This window comes from Scophthalmus maximus, chromosome 2 (genome assembly GCF_022379125.1).
Source record: "Scophthalmus maximus strain ysfricsl-2021 chromosome 2, ASM2237912v1, whole genome shotgun sequence".
NCBI lineage: Eukaryota > Metazoa > Chordata > Actinopteri > Pleuronectiformes > Scophthalmidae > Scophthalmus > Scophthalmus maximus.
This window is the reverse complement of record NC_061516.1, coordinates 28247180-28263759: the sequence shown is the minus strand read 5'-3', so window position 1 is coordinate 28263759 and position 16580 is coordinate 28247180. Positions and strand designations below refer to the sequence as shown.

General features: G+C 45.3%; 1 protein-coding gene across 2 annotated transcripts in view; it reads left to right on the top strand.

The window, feature by feature from the left end:
- Window positions 1-16580, top strand: part of fgf11a (fibroblast growth factor 11a) — a 96303-nt gene that overhangs the window by 10617 nt on the left and 69106 nt on the right. The window contains exons 1-2 of one of the 2 annotated variants that reach the window (XM_035626839.2): window positions 1895-2159; window positions 2509-3592. In XM_035626839.2, coding sequence (XP_035482732.1) covers window positions 3400-3592 — 193 coding nt within the window. In that variant the 5' untranslated portion in view covers window positions 1895-2159; window positions 2509-3399. Of the gene's footprint in view, window positions 1-1894; window positions 2160-2508; window positions 3593-16580 lie in introns of those variants that run through there. The other variant, XM_035626838.2, reaches the window with a different exon arrangement.

The window sequence follows — 16580 nt, the reverse complement described above, 5'->3', positions numbered from 1 at the left end:
ACAGACCGTGGACTGTCTGCCAGAGCACTGGACCAGGAGCTGCGGATTGTGGGGTAACTTCCAAACTGGGTGGGGCTGTTTGGTGCTGTATAGGGGAGGGAGGGATGCCCTTGGGTTGGGTTCGGGAGAGAACCCCGTGGTGCAGTAAGAGGACAGGACAGGGAGAGAGAGATAATCACGTTATTTAACAGCTCAGAAAACTGCAATACAGTAGTGATAGGTGACTTTGTGTGTGTGTGTGTGTGTGTGTGTGTGTGTGTGTGTGCGCGTACGTGTGTGAATGTGTGAGTAGCGGAAATCCTGCAGGGTTTTCTCTTCTCATTCCCTGCTAGGCCAGCAAAATGAAGAGGGGGGAACCCAGTTGCAGGTCTGCCCACTATCACAGAATCCCACTGTCCTTTTTACATTTGCCTCCTCGGGGGAACACTGACTGCTCCCGGGGGGCGAGGCACCGTCGCTCTGCTCTCAACACAGTTGAATGTTAATCGTGTATTAATAACAGAAGGGGATTATTCTTTTCTTTTCTTCATCTTTTTTTTTAAAAGCAGTATGAGCAGTTTATCACTTGAATTGCCCACAGTACTATCCAATCCAGTCCAGCGTCTAGCATACAATTTAGGAATCTTTTTTTTTATACTTTAAACTAGATATAACTACATTTAGTAGCCTGATGATTCGACTGAGATGGCATTTTGCTTTCACGTCATTATTTAGTCTTACGTGGTCATGTAAGCCATTTTTCATCTTCATCGTCATCTTTCTGGCCCTTTTTTGGGCACTGATGAGTTCGCCCTTATGGACCACAGTTTAAATAGATGTTAATAGAGAAGGTATAGACATGTTAACAGCTAAATTTGATGCTAGTATTGCCATTTGCAAAAGCTGGCTAAAGTCATGTAATGTTTTATTTGTTATTCTTTCTTAATTTGACCTTAATTTGTGGTGTCTTGTGGTTGAATTTGAGTTTACTGCCTATTCTTTGCTTTTCGTTTGTGTTTTCAAATGTACTGCTTATAGTTTTCCTTTTTTTTTAGATATAAGTCTTTATATATTTTCAGTGTATTTCCTTCTGCTGAGTGTCGTTTGGGGGTATCGTTCAACAAGCTCAGGTGCAGGGCAAAACGTGTGTTTTCATGTTTGTACATCATAGGAAGAACAGCACACAGTGTTGCGGTGTAGTTAGGGGTTATTATCCAAAATTTGGATGCAATCACTTATGGTTCTTTCCCCAAATAAAGTAATCTAGGTAAAAATAATTTGACCAAATTGTGACATGACTGTCAGTTTCTTTTTCCCCCCCATTGGACTTGACTGTGTGCTGCACGTGCCGTGTATTTGTGTGACGGACTGTTGTGACGCAAGGTCCTGACTGACTCCGACGGTGTCACAGCATCTATACGTCCTTGAGGGAACAGCACTGACAATCTCGCTCAGTTTGTCTCTTTCAGACAACATCACATGAGAGATGGAGTCCCGACCCAGCCCAGCCCAGCCCAGCCTGGCACGGTACCGAGGGTGTGAGGTGATTAAGAGAATAGGGGACGGTGGGGAGGAGAGAGACTTTGAAACACAGACGTTGATGGAGGGATTTGAGTGAGAGAGGGGGACGAGAAAAGGGAGGGGGGAAGAAGAGGAAAGGGGAGGGTTTAGGGAAATAGACTTGGGAGAAGGAGGGAGAGGGAGAGAGTGATTGAGTGTGTGTGTGTGTGTGTGTGTGTGTGAGAGAGAGAGAGAGAGAGAAGGAGGGAGGGAGAGAGAGCGTGTGTGAAGCACACTGCCAGCGCTCACTCGGTAATGCACTGTGAACAGGGACAAGCAAGAGAGTCGCACGCACGCACACACACACACACACACAGACACACACACACACACACACACACTGTCTCTGTCACACACTCTCACACCCATACACCTTCACACTGTGCTGCTCCTTCACACATACACAAGTACACACTCTCTCACACGTGTGCGCTGAGGCTGAGAGGTGTCTTGTTCAGGGGAGACACACACTTTCCCCCTCACACACACACACACACACACACACACACACACACACACACGGATGCACACTGTGCAGCTGGACTCACCAGAACCAGATCGGACGACTGTCACCCACCGGTGGAGACTCTCACATGAGTGCTGGCAGGACACCATCTACCGTAAGGCACGGCTACCTGCCAGAACCCTCCCCTCTCCCCCCTCACCTCATCTCCCCTCCTCCCTGTCTCACTCCATTCATTCATCCCTCGTTCTCCCAACTGCGAGGTGGCATGCGTGGCTGAAGGACACAGCGCTGCGCTCTGCTGTGGTGTAGCGCGCTGCCGAGAGAGTTGGAGAGCCCGTGCCGACAGGGGGGAAAATATATACTCACTGTACTCCCTCCCTCTCTCTCTCTCTTTCAGTGTCCCTGTCTCTCTATCCCTGCGCTCTCTCGTTCATGAATGTCACCTCTATCTCTGGGAAATGCTGGATTTGTCAAGCCTCTGTCCGTTACCCCTCTTCTCTCAGGGTGCTGGTGAATGCAAGGGTGATGCCAGGAGAGCTTGAAAGACGGCCAGCCGCACTCCGTCCAGCAGCATCGGTCCGCAACCCTTCATCCTTGTCCCAGCTACCTCAGGTCGGAAGGTCCCTACTTCTTCTTTTACTTCTCCTGCTGTGACATTGTTTCGGTTGGAGAAATTTTGCAGGTGAGGGAGAGACAGAAAGGGAAGCTGCAGTGTGTCCGGACAGTGTCACTCCTGTCTTTTTTGGAGACTTGGTATTAGGGCGTTTTTCATCCAACTGAACTGGATCAAGCTTCTGATCTGCAGGACTGGGCACCTTAAGAGGACTAAATGTGATTTTTTTACATTTTATTTTGAGAAGGGGGTCTGGTTTCACAATGTGGCGAATGGTTCTGTTGCTGAACCCTCTAGCACAGGATTGAATCAAACTTCCAAGGACCCCCAAGAGGAGGGTAAGAGTACACTTGGACTGGGACAGAGACATCAGGGGACAGTGACTTCATTTCACTGGTTTTGGGTTGATTACAACATGTCTTGAGGAACAGTGACGTACCAAGGCTTCACCTGAACCCGACTCTCAACCAGAAAACAAACAGACATTTAAAGGCAAATGCTTATCAATCCTTAAAGGGTGAGAGTTGCCTGTTTTGGGTGGGCCTTTGAGGGATCCACCCCGCTTCCCCACACCTCCTTCTCCTCCCTGTCTTTCTGCCTTTCTCCCTGCTGCTCCGGTCCGTCCTCAGAAGTCCCCTCCTCCGCTCTGCACCCCTCCCTCAGCGGTGCTCCGTCGCCCTGGGTGAGCGGGAAGGGGGGTGGCCCACGGTACCCCCCGACACCTGGGCGCCACCGAGCCGCCAGAGGCTGGTGAGGCTGCGGAAGGGTCAGCCCTGGGAAGATGGCCGCTCTTGCCAGCTCCCTAATTCGCCAGCGCAGGGAGGTCAAGGACCCCCAGGCAAACCGGCAGATCGCCAGCAAGCGCAAGCCCTGCCCGAAGAGCAACAAGTCGCTCTGCCAGAAGCAAATCCTCATATTAATATCCAAGGTTCGACTATGTGGCAGTCGAGGGAGAAAAATGGAAAAAAGACCAGGTGAGTTCCCAAAGGCCTCCTCTCTTCCTTCCTGCTCCCTGTCCATCTTCTCTTCTTCTTTGCCTCGTTTTCTGCCTGCATTAAATAACTGGATTTTGATGGTTGACTTGCCAGACTACCGATTAATCCTCAACTGTAAAGCCTTAAAAGAGAACATCCACAGCTTGTAATTTCTAGTTCAGGGCTTAGTCTGAATCTGGGAAACCTCCCAGCCCATCTTCCTGGTAGCTGTATACATGTCCTGTATTTACGGCAGTACAGGAAATAGACAGAGAGTGAATTCCTCCTTAACACGCGCACATATCTGAACCAGAGGCAACTGCGACAGTGGTGACGACTCTGTTGAGGTGTATGTCAACACGTCCACCCACAAGCCGGTAATCTGTGAGCACACAACAAACTTGTCTCGTACACACGGTGATTTACTGTGATATAAAAATGTCAAGAGGCGCCTCATTTGCAACTCTGGGAGCTATTACTCTCCCCCTGCTTCCCTCAAGGCAAGTGAAACACAGTGCAGCCTAATTCATCTCATGTGTTTGTCTGTAAAAGTGTTGTCCATTGAGGCCAAATTAGACAATGACATTTGATTTATGTGGAGAGTGTGTCTGTGCTGCATACAGTGATTGACATTATGACCCAGAGATAAATTGAAATCTGAATCTGCCAGATCTTAACTATTGAGGAATGTCAGTCTTATGATAAAATGGTTCTTCATATGGACAGTTGACTTAATGAAACCTTGTGGCTCTATTTGGAAATGCATATCTATATTTAGATGAAGATAGGGAGGAATGAGCAGTAAGCGGGCGCACACACACACACACACACACACACACACATACACTTGGATTGCAGTCGATGGATTTTGGGTGATCTGATTGTGATACGATGGGCCAGACCACATTCAAGGTTAGTAGCTAGGCAGCTTGCAGCCATTAACCCGTAAAACACACAGAAGTTGTTGGATAGCCTCGCCCTCGCTTTGAAAGGTAAAGGATGGCTGCCATCGTCTATTCTTCTTCTGTTGTTGGTTGTTGGTTATTGTCTTTTCTTTCTTTTTTTTTATCCACACAAACGATAGGAGGATGAGTCATGGGCTGGACGGAGAGATTGGATCTCAATGTGAACCCCGGAGCCACATATTAATACCAGGAGTAAATGTAATCAGGTATATATGTAGATACACTTTCAGTACGTAACACTGAATTTGTGTTAGGTTTGGTTAGGTTTGTTGTTAAAGTTTAAGGAAGCAAATTATGATAATTTTGTGTTATCTGCTTATCTGTTTAATTTTGCCATTTTTTAGAAGTGTTGCGTTAGTTGTTCTGTAAGTCATGTTGTCTATTCGTCTGTGTGTATCTTTATTTGTTGGCCTCCTGAATAGGCTTATCCTTACCTCACCAGCGAGCATGTGTGTCTTTGTGCATTTCCACATACAGTACGGGCTGTGTGTGTGTGTTTATCTGTATGTGTGTGTGCGTTCCTTTATATTTATTGCCTCTGTGTGCCAAGTTCATCATGATAATTACGTGGGGAACCTCTAATGTGGGAAGTAGCATCTGCCACAGAGGCGGCTGCACTCTATATTGTAATTACGGTTGTAAAATATGTTGGACAGTTCGTGGCAGTGCCAGCTCTCTGGGAAAGGGCCACACGTGCGCCATGCCCATTGTTTGAAAACCATTTCCATCCTAATAGCTTCATCGTTTCGAACACTCTCATGGATTTATAATGGTAAATCGTGGGGACGAGGTATGGAGCCTGGTGGTGGCTAGAGATGCATTGCCAGAATCCCCATTTCAGGACGTCGCCATTACAGGAGTCTTGAGTTTAGTCTTCATCATTCTCTCAAGGAGTCTCTGCGTGTCCGTTTAGCATATAGGACGCCGCTGACCCCTGGCCATGATTGTGTGTGTTATAGCTGGTGCATTTGAGTGACTTTCTCCTTCCCTCTCTAAGTTTCAGCCCCGAGGCCACAGTTGACCCCTAGCCAGGAATAAACGGCTAGAATATTCCTGAGCCTTCACCTCCTCCTCTTCCTCCTGGCAGGACTTGAGAGTGTATTGCTTACAGCTCGCCCTCACTTTGCCTCCGGCTTGCCTCCATTTTTTTTTTTTTTTTACTGGCTTCTATTGACGTTCTCTGCATCTGGTGTTTCTTGGATTGTCAATGTCTAGTATTTTGGTTGCCATTGTTTTCTAATGGCCTCCATTGTCTTCTTCTACCTTCTGTTGTCTACTGTTGACTTCTGATTTCTCAATTTTTTTTACGGAAATAAGAGCAGAGATTAAGAAATAGAGATTCAAATGAAGTGCTAGAAAAGCCAAGTCGGCCACTGTGTGCCTCGTTTCTCTGGAGGCAGAGATGCACTCAGAGACACCATAGCAATATGATTATACACTTCAGTTTTACCTGAAAACCAAAAGTGAAGAGGCAGATTTCTGGGTCAGAGCTGTTAAGTGGTTCAGACTAGTACCAGTTCTAATATACCTTTTCCAGATTTTTTTCCCCCAATTTAAATTAAATTCAGAATCAGGAATGTCAGTAGACTGATCATGTCAAATCCCTCCATTATCAGTACACAACACCATCGCCATCATGTACCAACACTACTCTGCTCTTATTTCTTTAGTATCAGTTTGATTGTGGCTGAAGTATCTGAAAGAGGTTTTGTTTTTTAAACATGCTTGTTGAGCTGTACACTAAATGCTATGACTGCATTGTGATTAAACCAAGTTGATATTGACTATATTACCAAAGTTATTGAAAAATTGATAGTTACTGGGCTGAAAGTAGCTAAACAAGCCATCTACTGTCAGTGAACTTTGAAGGCCAACGCTGTCTGGGACTTCTTTATGTCATAAAATATATAAACTATATAACTATACCAATATATAGTATATATATTAAAAAAATAGTTAAATAACTTCTAATCAGAGGAGGCCAACGCTCTACTTAGCATTTTTCAGTTCTGGCACGATGGTTCGGACTTTTGTTTTTGACGGCTGTGGCAGCCCTTCACACCCTGACATGGGTTGTCAGTGGTTGCTGTTGGCAGGACGGTCCCTCTCCATTTCACTCTGACCTGGCGGTGTCACCGAGCAACTCGTCCCTCACACATCATGCGCACCACATGCCATCTCCCCTCTCAGCCCTTTGCCCACTTCTTTGCATTTCTCAAGATAATGCCATTGGTGGAGTTGGGCTTTCAGACTTAGATTTGATTTGCTTAAACTATAGAAATATGCTTATTTGACAACATTTTGACAAAGGCAGATTTTATGTTTTTATCTGAAATTCCCTCGTAGATAATCTGATGGTTCTGTCCTGTTAGTACATGCAGACACATTTCAACTCCTTTGAGTCCCTGGTCCAATTTCAATGTCCACACATTTACAGACTCACACTTAAGTCTGTGATGGCTGTCCAACTGTCAAATCATCGAGTGCACGCGGGCTCGCTCGCAGACTTTTTTCAGCCCTTTATGACCACTTTCCGTAAGTCAGCATCGATGCCGACTTTGGCTGATGGAATTACCCACAGTTCATAGTGTTGTGACGTGAAACACGGGGGAAACCAGGGGCAAGCTCCGAACAAATGAAAGAAGGTAAACAACCGGCATTAATTATTTGCAAATTACCTCTCCTCCTCTCTGTAAGTCAAGGGCCTGCAACATGTTCATATCCAGTCCCTTCCTCAAGGGTCTTGGCATGAAGACCATTTCATTTGGTCATTTCATTTCATTTTTGGTTTTCAATATCAAACAAAATGTTATAGAACTGGAAATGGTGATTTTTTTTTGTCTTATGCACTTGTGAATATCAAGCCAAAATGCATGTATTATATTTCATGAGGGTCGTGAAGAAAGTAATATATGGAAAATAAACGCACATTAGACAGCATGCACGTTTTTGCATGGTGAAGTAAGGTGCTGTTCCTATTTATACCATTTCAGGCCCGTGCAGACACTCCCATCTCTCATCCCATCCCACCTCTCAATCATTTACCAGGTGACGTGACTTAAGTGTGTAAGGGTTCAGGGCTTAGGGCTTAGGGGGGACATTGAGATTCAGCCCCTGTGGGACCCCAGTGTGTGTCACACGTTCGTGTTTCCCCTGGAAAACAGGAAGTCACCAATGGCTCATTTTAAAATCTGGTCACTGTTGTTTCAGACGTCTCTATATATCCACGGATACAGTAATGGTACTGCAAACACACGGGGATTCTGTGTGTGCACTGTCAGTGCAGCATATCTATATAGTTCAAGTTCCTTGTGTGCTGTTGAAGGCCGTGTAAGGCTATTGTAGCAAAGGAGGAGTTGCACCTAAGAGAGAGAGAGAGAGAGAGTGTGTGTGTGTGTGTGTGTGTGTCTCCTTAAACATTTGCTGCCTAACTGTTTGTGTGTGTCCCGGCCTGACCCATATACCTTCATCCCTTGCGTCCTCTCTCACACTGACATCCCCCATCTCTCCCCACTCTGTCTGTTACCCCCTCACCACACACACACACACACACACACACACACACACACACACACACACACACACACACACACACACACACACACACACACACCCTCTAACCCTCACCTAACCCATACTAATGATGCCCCGGCAGTACAGTCCACTCAGCTTATAACAAGGTCAGCTTGCCCTGCGTGTACACACACACACACACACACACACACACACACACACACATGCACACACACACACACACACACACACACACACACACACACACACACACACACACACACACACACACACACACTGACAATCAAACCAACCTAGCAGACACTCAGTCTCAAGTTTAGTATACACATAACTAGGTATATGAGTAATGCTCATTCACATTCACAATAGCACACAAAACACAGCTACAAATAATAAGATTTCATGATAGCTTAGGTACACAGTGTAGAGGAGAGATCATTTTGCCCCCAGCTTTGTTTGGGTGTGTGTGTGTGTTGTGTGTGTGTGTTGGGGGACTCTGATATGATCTAATGAGGATGTTAAACCGCCCATTCCATATCAAAGCGAAACCAAAATAGCTTGTGTTGTCCTCTGACTGCCTGCTCGAGCTACTGTGGAAGCCCTCCTCTCTTCTGTTAACAGGAAAAAATAACATTGAGTTGTTACTGCAGCACCGGGGCCAAGTGTTCACCCAGCTCCTGCAAATTAGATTTTGTGTGTGTGTGTGTGTGTGGGGGGGGGGGGGGGGGGGGGGGGGGGGGGGGGGGGGGGGGGGGGGGGGGAGATGTGTGCGCGTCTGTGTCAGACACAAGTGACAAATGACAAATGACACTGTGACAGTGGTCGGCACACGCACCTCGCTCCAGACTCGTCCGAGATTGGACGGGCGTGTGTGTTTGTGTGTGTGTGTGTGTGTGTGTGACTCTCATTGTTGTGCTGTGATTCATCAGCTCCTCTCATTAACACACACTGATTTATCAATAATGTGTGCCAGCGTTTGGAGAGCACACATTGAACTGGGGCGATTTACTGCCTCATAGACCGGACACTTTGGACAGGCCACACCAGGGAGGACTATATCTTGCTCTTTCTTTCTCTCCTCATTTCTGTCCGTCCATCCTCTGACCGCCTTTCTCCTATATCTCACCTCCCTTTCTCCCACAGCGCTGATCTCCCCGTCCCCTTGCCACGCCACACACTTATCTTCTCAAGGACATCTGCCTTTTTTTGGTAACCGTCTCTCCCTCCCTCAGTGTCTGCATGTCCACTTTCACTTGCTGTATATCCCCCCCGTGTCTAATCATCTTGTTCTGGCCCTGTCACTTACTCACTGGATGCCACAGTGGCAGAGAAAGTGTAGCTATTGTGCTGCCGTGTTATTTAAACCACTCTTCTATTGTTAATGGATCAGGAGCTAGTCTGGTGCACGTCTAATGTACGGAACTCAGTGTTGGAGTCCTGGTTTATTGTTCTCCATCTCATACGAGTTGCATCTTCATAGTGGGTAGGGATCGAAAGCGTAGCTTTTGTTGAGGAAACAAAATGGAATCTGTGAATCTTTATTGCAAAATGAACTATATTTTCTATTCTTATTGACCACTCAAAGCGGTGACCACTCACTTTACAGGACAAGTCACGCTCAACCTTTCACACACAGTCATAGAGCGCTGCTATTTACCACGCTTTTTCTGTCATTTTCATAAATTCGTCGACACATCGGCCTGCAGGAAGCTGGGATGGAACGGTCCAACCTTCGGGTTTGTGGATGACCGACTCTACCTCCTGACCCACAGCCGCAACTCTCAATGAAATTATGAAGTTGGTTCATTAAAATACAAAACACCTTGTAAATTGCAAAATTATTAACACACAGTACTACTGGCAATTAATTTAATATCACTACTTCACTGTCCTTTACTGCCTTGTGTTTTGATTAATGTTTGAATCTAGCTTCTCTCTGAAGCACGTAAAGTGTAATTTCAAATTATAGATTAAGTCATTTTTTCAACCCAAAAATATTCAAAGTAGTGTATTTTTTCAGCCCTACAGTTTAGAGAAAATATCACCTTCTTGCGTCACATTTAAATCTTAAGAGAAACTATCGTGAGGTCGAAATGTCCTTCCCATCTACTATTCCTACCTACTATTCCTTGACCTCACTGAGGTCAAGGAAAGGTGTAAAGGAGGACTAAAAGGACATAGGAAAAGCCGGCGGCGCTGCTTGGAGAATCCGACTCGACTTTCACTATGCCACGTCGTCACGCGACGGCGGATGTTATTGATGTGTGCCGTGGTGAAACTACAAATTTTCCGAAGATGAACTACAAAAAACACAGCGGCTCCATCAGCATGTTTCAGTGTGTATTACCACCGTGTGGCATCAGATGTAAATGATTCACATGTTACAGTAACTGACATGATGACGTGCGTTTCTTCTGGTCATATTCACACTCTTCTACTTCTTCTACTAAAGAATTGTGGGGTGTCTATGTCTCCTTACTCTCACATAGGAAGCTCCAGTGTACCCTATGCTAAAGGAGATAGGAAAGGAAGCACTGAAGCTCCTTTCCTGTGCATTTAGAGAATCCAAACAGCTCTTATCAATGCTGCTTATCAAATATTTCCGGGTCACGTCAAGATTTAGGAAACTTCCTCAGCCAATTTGACAATTCGACCTCACCCCTAGTCCTCACCCCGCCCTTCTGACTCGTTTTATAATTGCTGCTGGATTCACTGCTTGACGTGCAGTTTGAGGAGGGTCAAGGGGCTTGGGCCGATCAACGATCGGTCTCACAGCGCATGAGCTGTAACTAATAGACATGATCACAGACCTACGTGAAACGTGGCTGTTGTTAGTTCGTGTGTGATGGCAACCCGACTTTCCTATCCACTGATGAACAATTATTTTTTTTTGATCTCTCTTTTTATGGACTAAAACTAAAGAATGCTTCGGCACGTACGGTAACATATTCTAAAAATAACATCAAGCAGCTTAATGGCTGAGGAATAATGAAGTGGCTGTATCATAAGGCTGTAGATAAAAGAGGTGTAAATCAAGCACCAGCTCAGAGTTCGGCGTCAGAAGTTGCTCCCTCCTTTGAAACTCTGCAGTGAAGATGCAGACATAAACAGCTGTACAATGAAAGACAGGAAGACTGGGTTGCTTCGAGAAGGATGCTCATGAAAGGATTCCCCCCCTCGGAAGTTGGGAAGAAAAGAAAGCGTAGGATGTGTCATGTTGTTATCATGTTGCAGCTCTGACTCCCTTCATGGGCCCTTGAGTCTCAGGAATGTCCACGGACAACAAACGACAGGTTTACATTTAATCACAGGACACCCCTGAGAAGGCTTCTTACTCCTTTTGGGTTCAATATCCCAATGGAAGTAACCTTTGTCACAATATTTTGTATAGATTGGACCCATCTATCACCTTAAAAGAATATTTTCACGTCCCTGGCGCAGTTGTTTCGTGACGGGTCTCTATCTGTGCCAGTGCGGCAGATGTTGTGTACGAAACGGTGCCTGGAATAAATGATGTGGAGATGCTAACATTTTAGCCTATAATGATCAATGTGGACGTTCAGTGCTGCGCCTCCTAACCAATTGATTTATGGAGCCGATCACCCTTTGTTTTGCTGCGGAGCATTTTTTTCATTCTTTCTCTATTTTTGGGACGGGTATCAATCATCATTATCAGACAAATCGAATATTTCTGGTGGCAGTGCCTCTGTGTGCGTTTTCTGTTATTATTCAGTGTGGGCTAAAAGTTTGCTGTCTGTGTGTGTGTGCGTTGGGGTTTGGACATGGTGTGTTTGTGAAGACTGCAGTTGCCCTGGTAGGAATGAGGTGAGCCACTTGGACTCAATATGGCAAATTCTTGGCACGGCACGGCACAGCACAGTGCAGAGAACACCAAAAGTGTAATGAGAGCAGGGCAATGATGCTGAAGGGTTTCAGATCTGGAAACCTTGCTCTTCAAATGACCTCGTTCTGAGACCCCCCCCCCCCACAAACACACACACACGCATGCAAATGTGCTTTTGTACGTTTCCTTCTATACCTGCACTCAACATCTCATTTTGCATCAGACAATTTCCACTCTGCTGGGATTCACTGTGCTGAGAGCCGAAGTAACAAACCACTGGCAAGCGTTGAGTCAGCATCTTGTGAACCCCACCCCCCACCCACCACCCACCACCACTGGCCCAACCTTGCCTCCCTCAATGTCACAATTCCCCACAGAAAGAGTGCACTGTGCCTATAATCAATTCATGTTGTTTAAATTGCAATATTAACATGCTGAGGACAGTAAAGCCTGCATTTTTTTTTTATTAATGCAATCAATTTGTCGCATGGTTTGTGTGCAGAGTTGAGCTGGACGTGTGTCACGTGGAGATGCCAGTTTGGGCATACAGGACACTAACTCGCAGACGCAGACACACAGCTATGGAAACACACTGCAATGTTCAATGCATAATTTTACGCAATGTTCAATGCATAAAAGTATGAAAGACTTCTGGTATGCAACGGGAGAGAGAGATCCACAACAGCAATGAACAGATAGCGTCTCTCTGTCACACACACACATCACCCTAAACCCTTCAAACCTGCTGTCGAGCGATGCGCGAGAATAAAGCGGCCCTAATGGGAAAAGCCTGTGTGTGCATGCTCTCCTGCTTGCGTCTGTATCTGATTACGTGTTCATTTACTGTGATCCCGGAGACCGTGGCACCCAAGGGTGGTGTAGGATTTACTGACAGGTGTTCTGGACCAACAAGCCCAGCACACTGCAGCAGGGCCTCGGCCACCGCCTTCGTCTGTTCCGGCAAAGATCAAATGTGCCCTTACCTCACCCCGCAAAACTATTTCTCACATGAACTTTTGAAAGACAAGTCAATTGAAGGAATATTAGTTCACTTATGAAGAAAATTCAGCAAAAACTCACAACATTTCAAGTCTCCGCGGCTCCGGCGGAATACAAATTCTTTAGTCTTTAGTATGTAGAATAATTGGAGATCATTAGCTGCCGGCAGCTGTAAAGCTGGATGGTTGGTTAGCTTTAATGAGTATAAACTGGCCACGTTCAGCGGCTCACTGAAATACACCTCATGGAGTGTAGGCAACAAAGTGAGTCGCCGTTCTTTAGCTAATTGTGTTTTTTTTGTTGTTTATTTTGCTTTGAAATGCTCTAAACACCATAATGGTAATGTTTGATAATTAAAGGGCTTTTTTACTCAAATTGCAAAAAAAAAAATTCATTTCACAATATTGTTTACAGTTTCCACATAAAACCAAAATGGTTCCTGATGTGTGAGCACCACAAGTGAAACTCCCGTCCCCTCCATCGTATTGGATGGAGTCAGAAATCTCAGTATTATATCGTAAAACCAGGGCTAAGAAATTCGATATGCCTTCCATTTTTTTTTTTATAAAATTGGATGACTTTTCCTTTCTAAATTAAAATACATTAAATTCCTACTGTATTCTGCTGCAAATAGAATCAATGCTGTAACTATGATGAGTTCTATTTTAGATCAATTTGAACAGGATCGCGCGAACCACAATCTCGCGGGCCAGTTCAGGGAATTTCCCTGACGCCACCACCCGTTGTTGCCACATTTCGCGCCGCACTTAATGTTACACAGTGACATCATCAAGAGCCGGCAAAGTGATGAGGCGAAGGACAGAATCCTTGACTACAAAAAGAAGGAATTTCACGTCTATCAATCACAACCTAACAATCTCCCGCAGCCAGTTAGGCCTGTTTGGAGAGGGTTCAAGTCTACTATCTTTAAGGCAGAGAAAAACTGCACAAAATCCTCTTAGAACAACTTAAATTCATCCAACTTGTAAAAATTATATCTTGTATATCTATCTTGCATAGTTTTGGAAAGAGCTGTTTAATTCGGAGAAGGTAACCCTGATCAGGGTTGGCGATTACATATTTCTCTAACAGAAAGCTCATGTAACACACTGGGTAAAGTAGAGAGGGTCTTTTAAAAGATGATAAAGAGTGGCACTGTGGGAAATGTAGGAACCAGCACTCTGAGACGGACTTAATATTTGGGTATTTCAGCCTCTGCTTCAGTTTTTATCATCCTTTTTTAATGTCATGTAATGTGGAAGTGTATTGCCAAATCTTTGGATTTTTTCTTCATGATTATTCCGTACGAGCATATGACATCTAAATATGTCTGATCTAATGATCGAGGGAGGTCTTCACCTCTCATATATATTTTTTTATTTCTCCTGTCTGTCTCGTCCTCCTCCGCAGCCCGCTGCGGTTGCCATACTGTAAAGTGCTGTTAACCAGTCAGAACATGAATAATACTGAATAATGTAACTTGCGTGCATCTATAGACAGACAGCAGAGGCGAGAGTCGCCACCATATATAGAGATAATCCATTAAGTTAAAGTGTAGAGACGGAACACAGACAGCCATGCCGTTTACTCCTGCAGCTCCTTACTTTCTCACACTGACCTTTAACAACACGCAGTACACACACATACAGTGATGATTAAAGGGCAGTGGTGCAAACAGAGCTGTGATCTGTACTTTATCTCCACCCTCTAGGCAGCTTTCAAAAGCACACGTGTAGATGTTGAATCAGGACCTACAGGACGTACATGTGTTCTAAGTGTCAGGATTGGGCATGCGTTGAGAAATATTTTTTTTCCAATTGTCTCTATGTGTGTGTGCGTGTGTGTGTGCGTGCGTGTGTGCGTGTGCATGGGGCACCTTGCTGATTGCAGCGCCCCGTCTACCTGTGCGTTGTTCCCCTGTGGTACACAAGCACAGGTGCGTGATGTGTCCTTCACTTTAATGTGCTATCAATCTGTGAAGCTGGAGACAAGCCAGAGCGCAGCCTCCCCTCCACCCTGTACGCACGCACACACACACACACATGCGTAGGCGCGCAGGCACAGGACGTTCAATACTTGCACTCCAGAAATGTCTGCTGCGCTCTGGCATTATCTCTACCCAGACTGTCTCAAGCTCATAAAATAGGACTTAAGAGTGAACATTAGACCAAATGACTGAAGACGGATTTTTTTTATTTTTTACAGGTGAAGCTCCACTAATAAAATAAAAGAGGCACTGCAAAGAATGATCACCCAACTCCAAACATTCCCCTCATCTATATAAACTATTATACAGATATACATTTTAGTGTATTTTGGCTCATTGTTTTGGTTCTACTGTCTGCCATATCATTTGATATGATGCTAATCTAAAGGATTATAACTTTAAATTTAAAGAATTGATGATCCTATTCATCATGAGTTCATAAGTGTGAAGGTGCATTTATTTACTGATAGCTTGCTGCACAGCAGTTGACATTGAGGTGGATATTGAGAGCGAGTGGGAGGTCTCACTAAATCCTGCTTGTCCTCAAGATGGAAGTCCTGTAGGTTGGTGGGGGAGTCAATTAAAATAATGTCCATCCATTTATGTCAAATTAGAGATCTCTGGTTTTCATGCTGGATATGTACAATCACACCTGCTTCAGGCTGACGACAGACAGAGCTGGGAGGAAGTCCTGCTTCAAGTCTCTGTAGGTTGAGACGCCGCAGGCCCCTTAAGGCCGTCGGGCCATGAAGGACAGCCATTCACAGATATTTATCATCATTATTTTTTAAACCATTCAAGCTTTATTAGACGTTCTGAAGGGGTAAGTGACGGGATGGACCGTCGCTCGGTGTCGACATTCACAAAGGTCACAAGACAGATTCAAACCCATGATGCTGTCTATACCACGGTGACTCATATCTAGGGAAATCTATCGCTCTCCCCCCTTTAGCTCATGTTCAGTGCATAAATAGATGTATTATCGTATGTATTCATGTTCACTATATGTCATGTAATGCATTTAAGTGCACGATGAGATGGAAGGGAAGCGGCATTAAATCCTCATAATGAAACCTCATGGTATGACTTATTCAAGTCTGTTCTCATCACAAATTCATGTCACACTCTTAAATCAAGGCTCACCATGCCGACATTGTAGGAGATCCGTTTTTTCAACTCAAACCGCTGCTTTCATCGGCCTTTACACGTACATGTAGTTTGGCCCGTGTGAGCCTAAAACAACAGGAATTAAATGTTCAAAGTACAAGTTTTGGGAAGTTCCGAGAAGGTAGCACACAGATCCTGGCCTGGAAAATGGGTATGGGAGGACGAGGATGAGATGACATGAAATGTGGCTGAAATTGGACGCGACGGAGAACAAGCCAGATTCGGAAAGATGAGTCACAATTAGACAGGTCCGTCTCCGATTCACACGTGCTCACGTGACTCTGTTGTGCGTTCACGACTCGGCCCCTTGACCCGAGCGCAGGCTGCCTGCTCCGAAGACCAGCTGTCCCCTCAGCTGTGTGCAAAGTCTGTCCACTCTCATCAGGCAGTGGTCGGCCTCTGCCAGGGCCTTGGCCGCTCTTGGCACGGGGGGACATGGACTCTGTGGCAGGACGCCATCTTAGCACCCTGACAGAGAGAGAAGGAATCCTG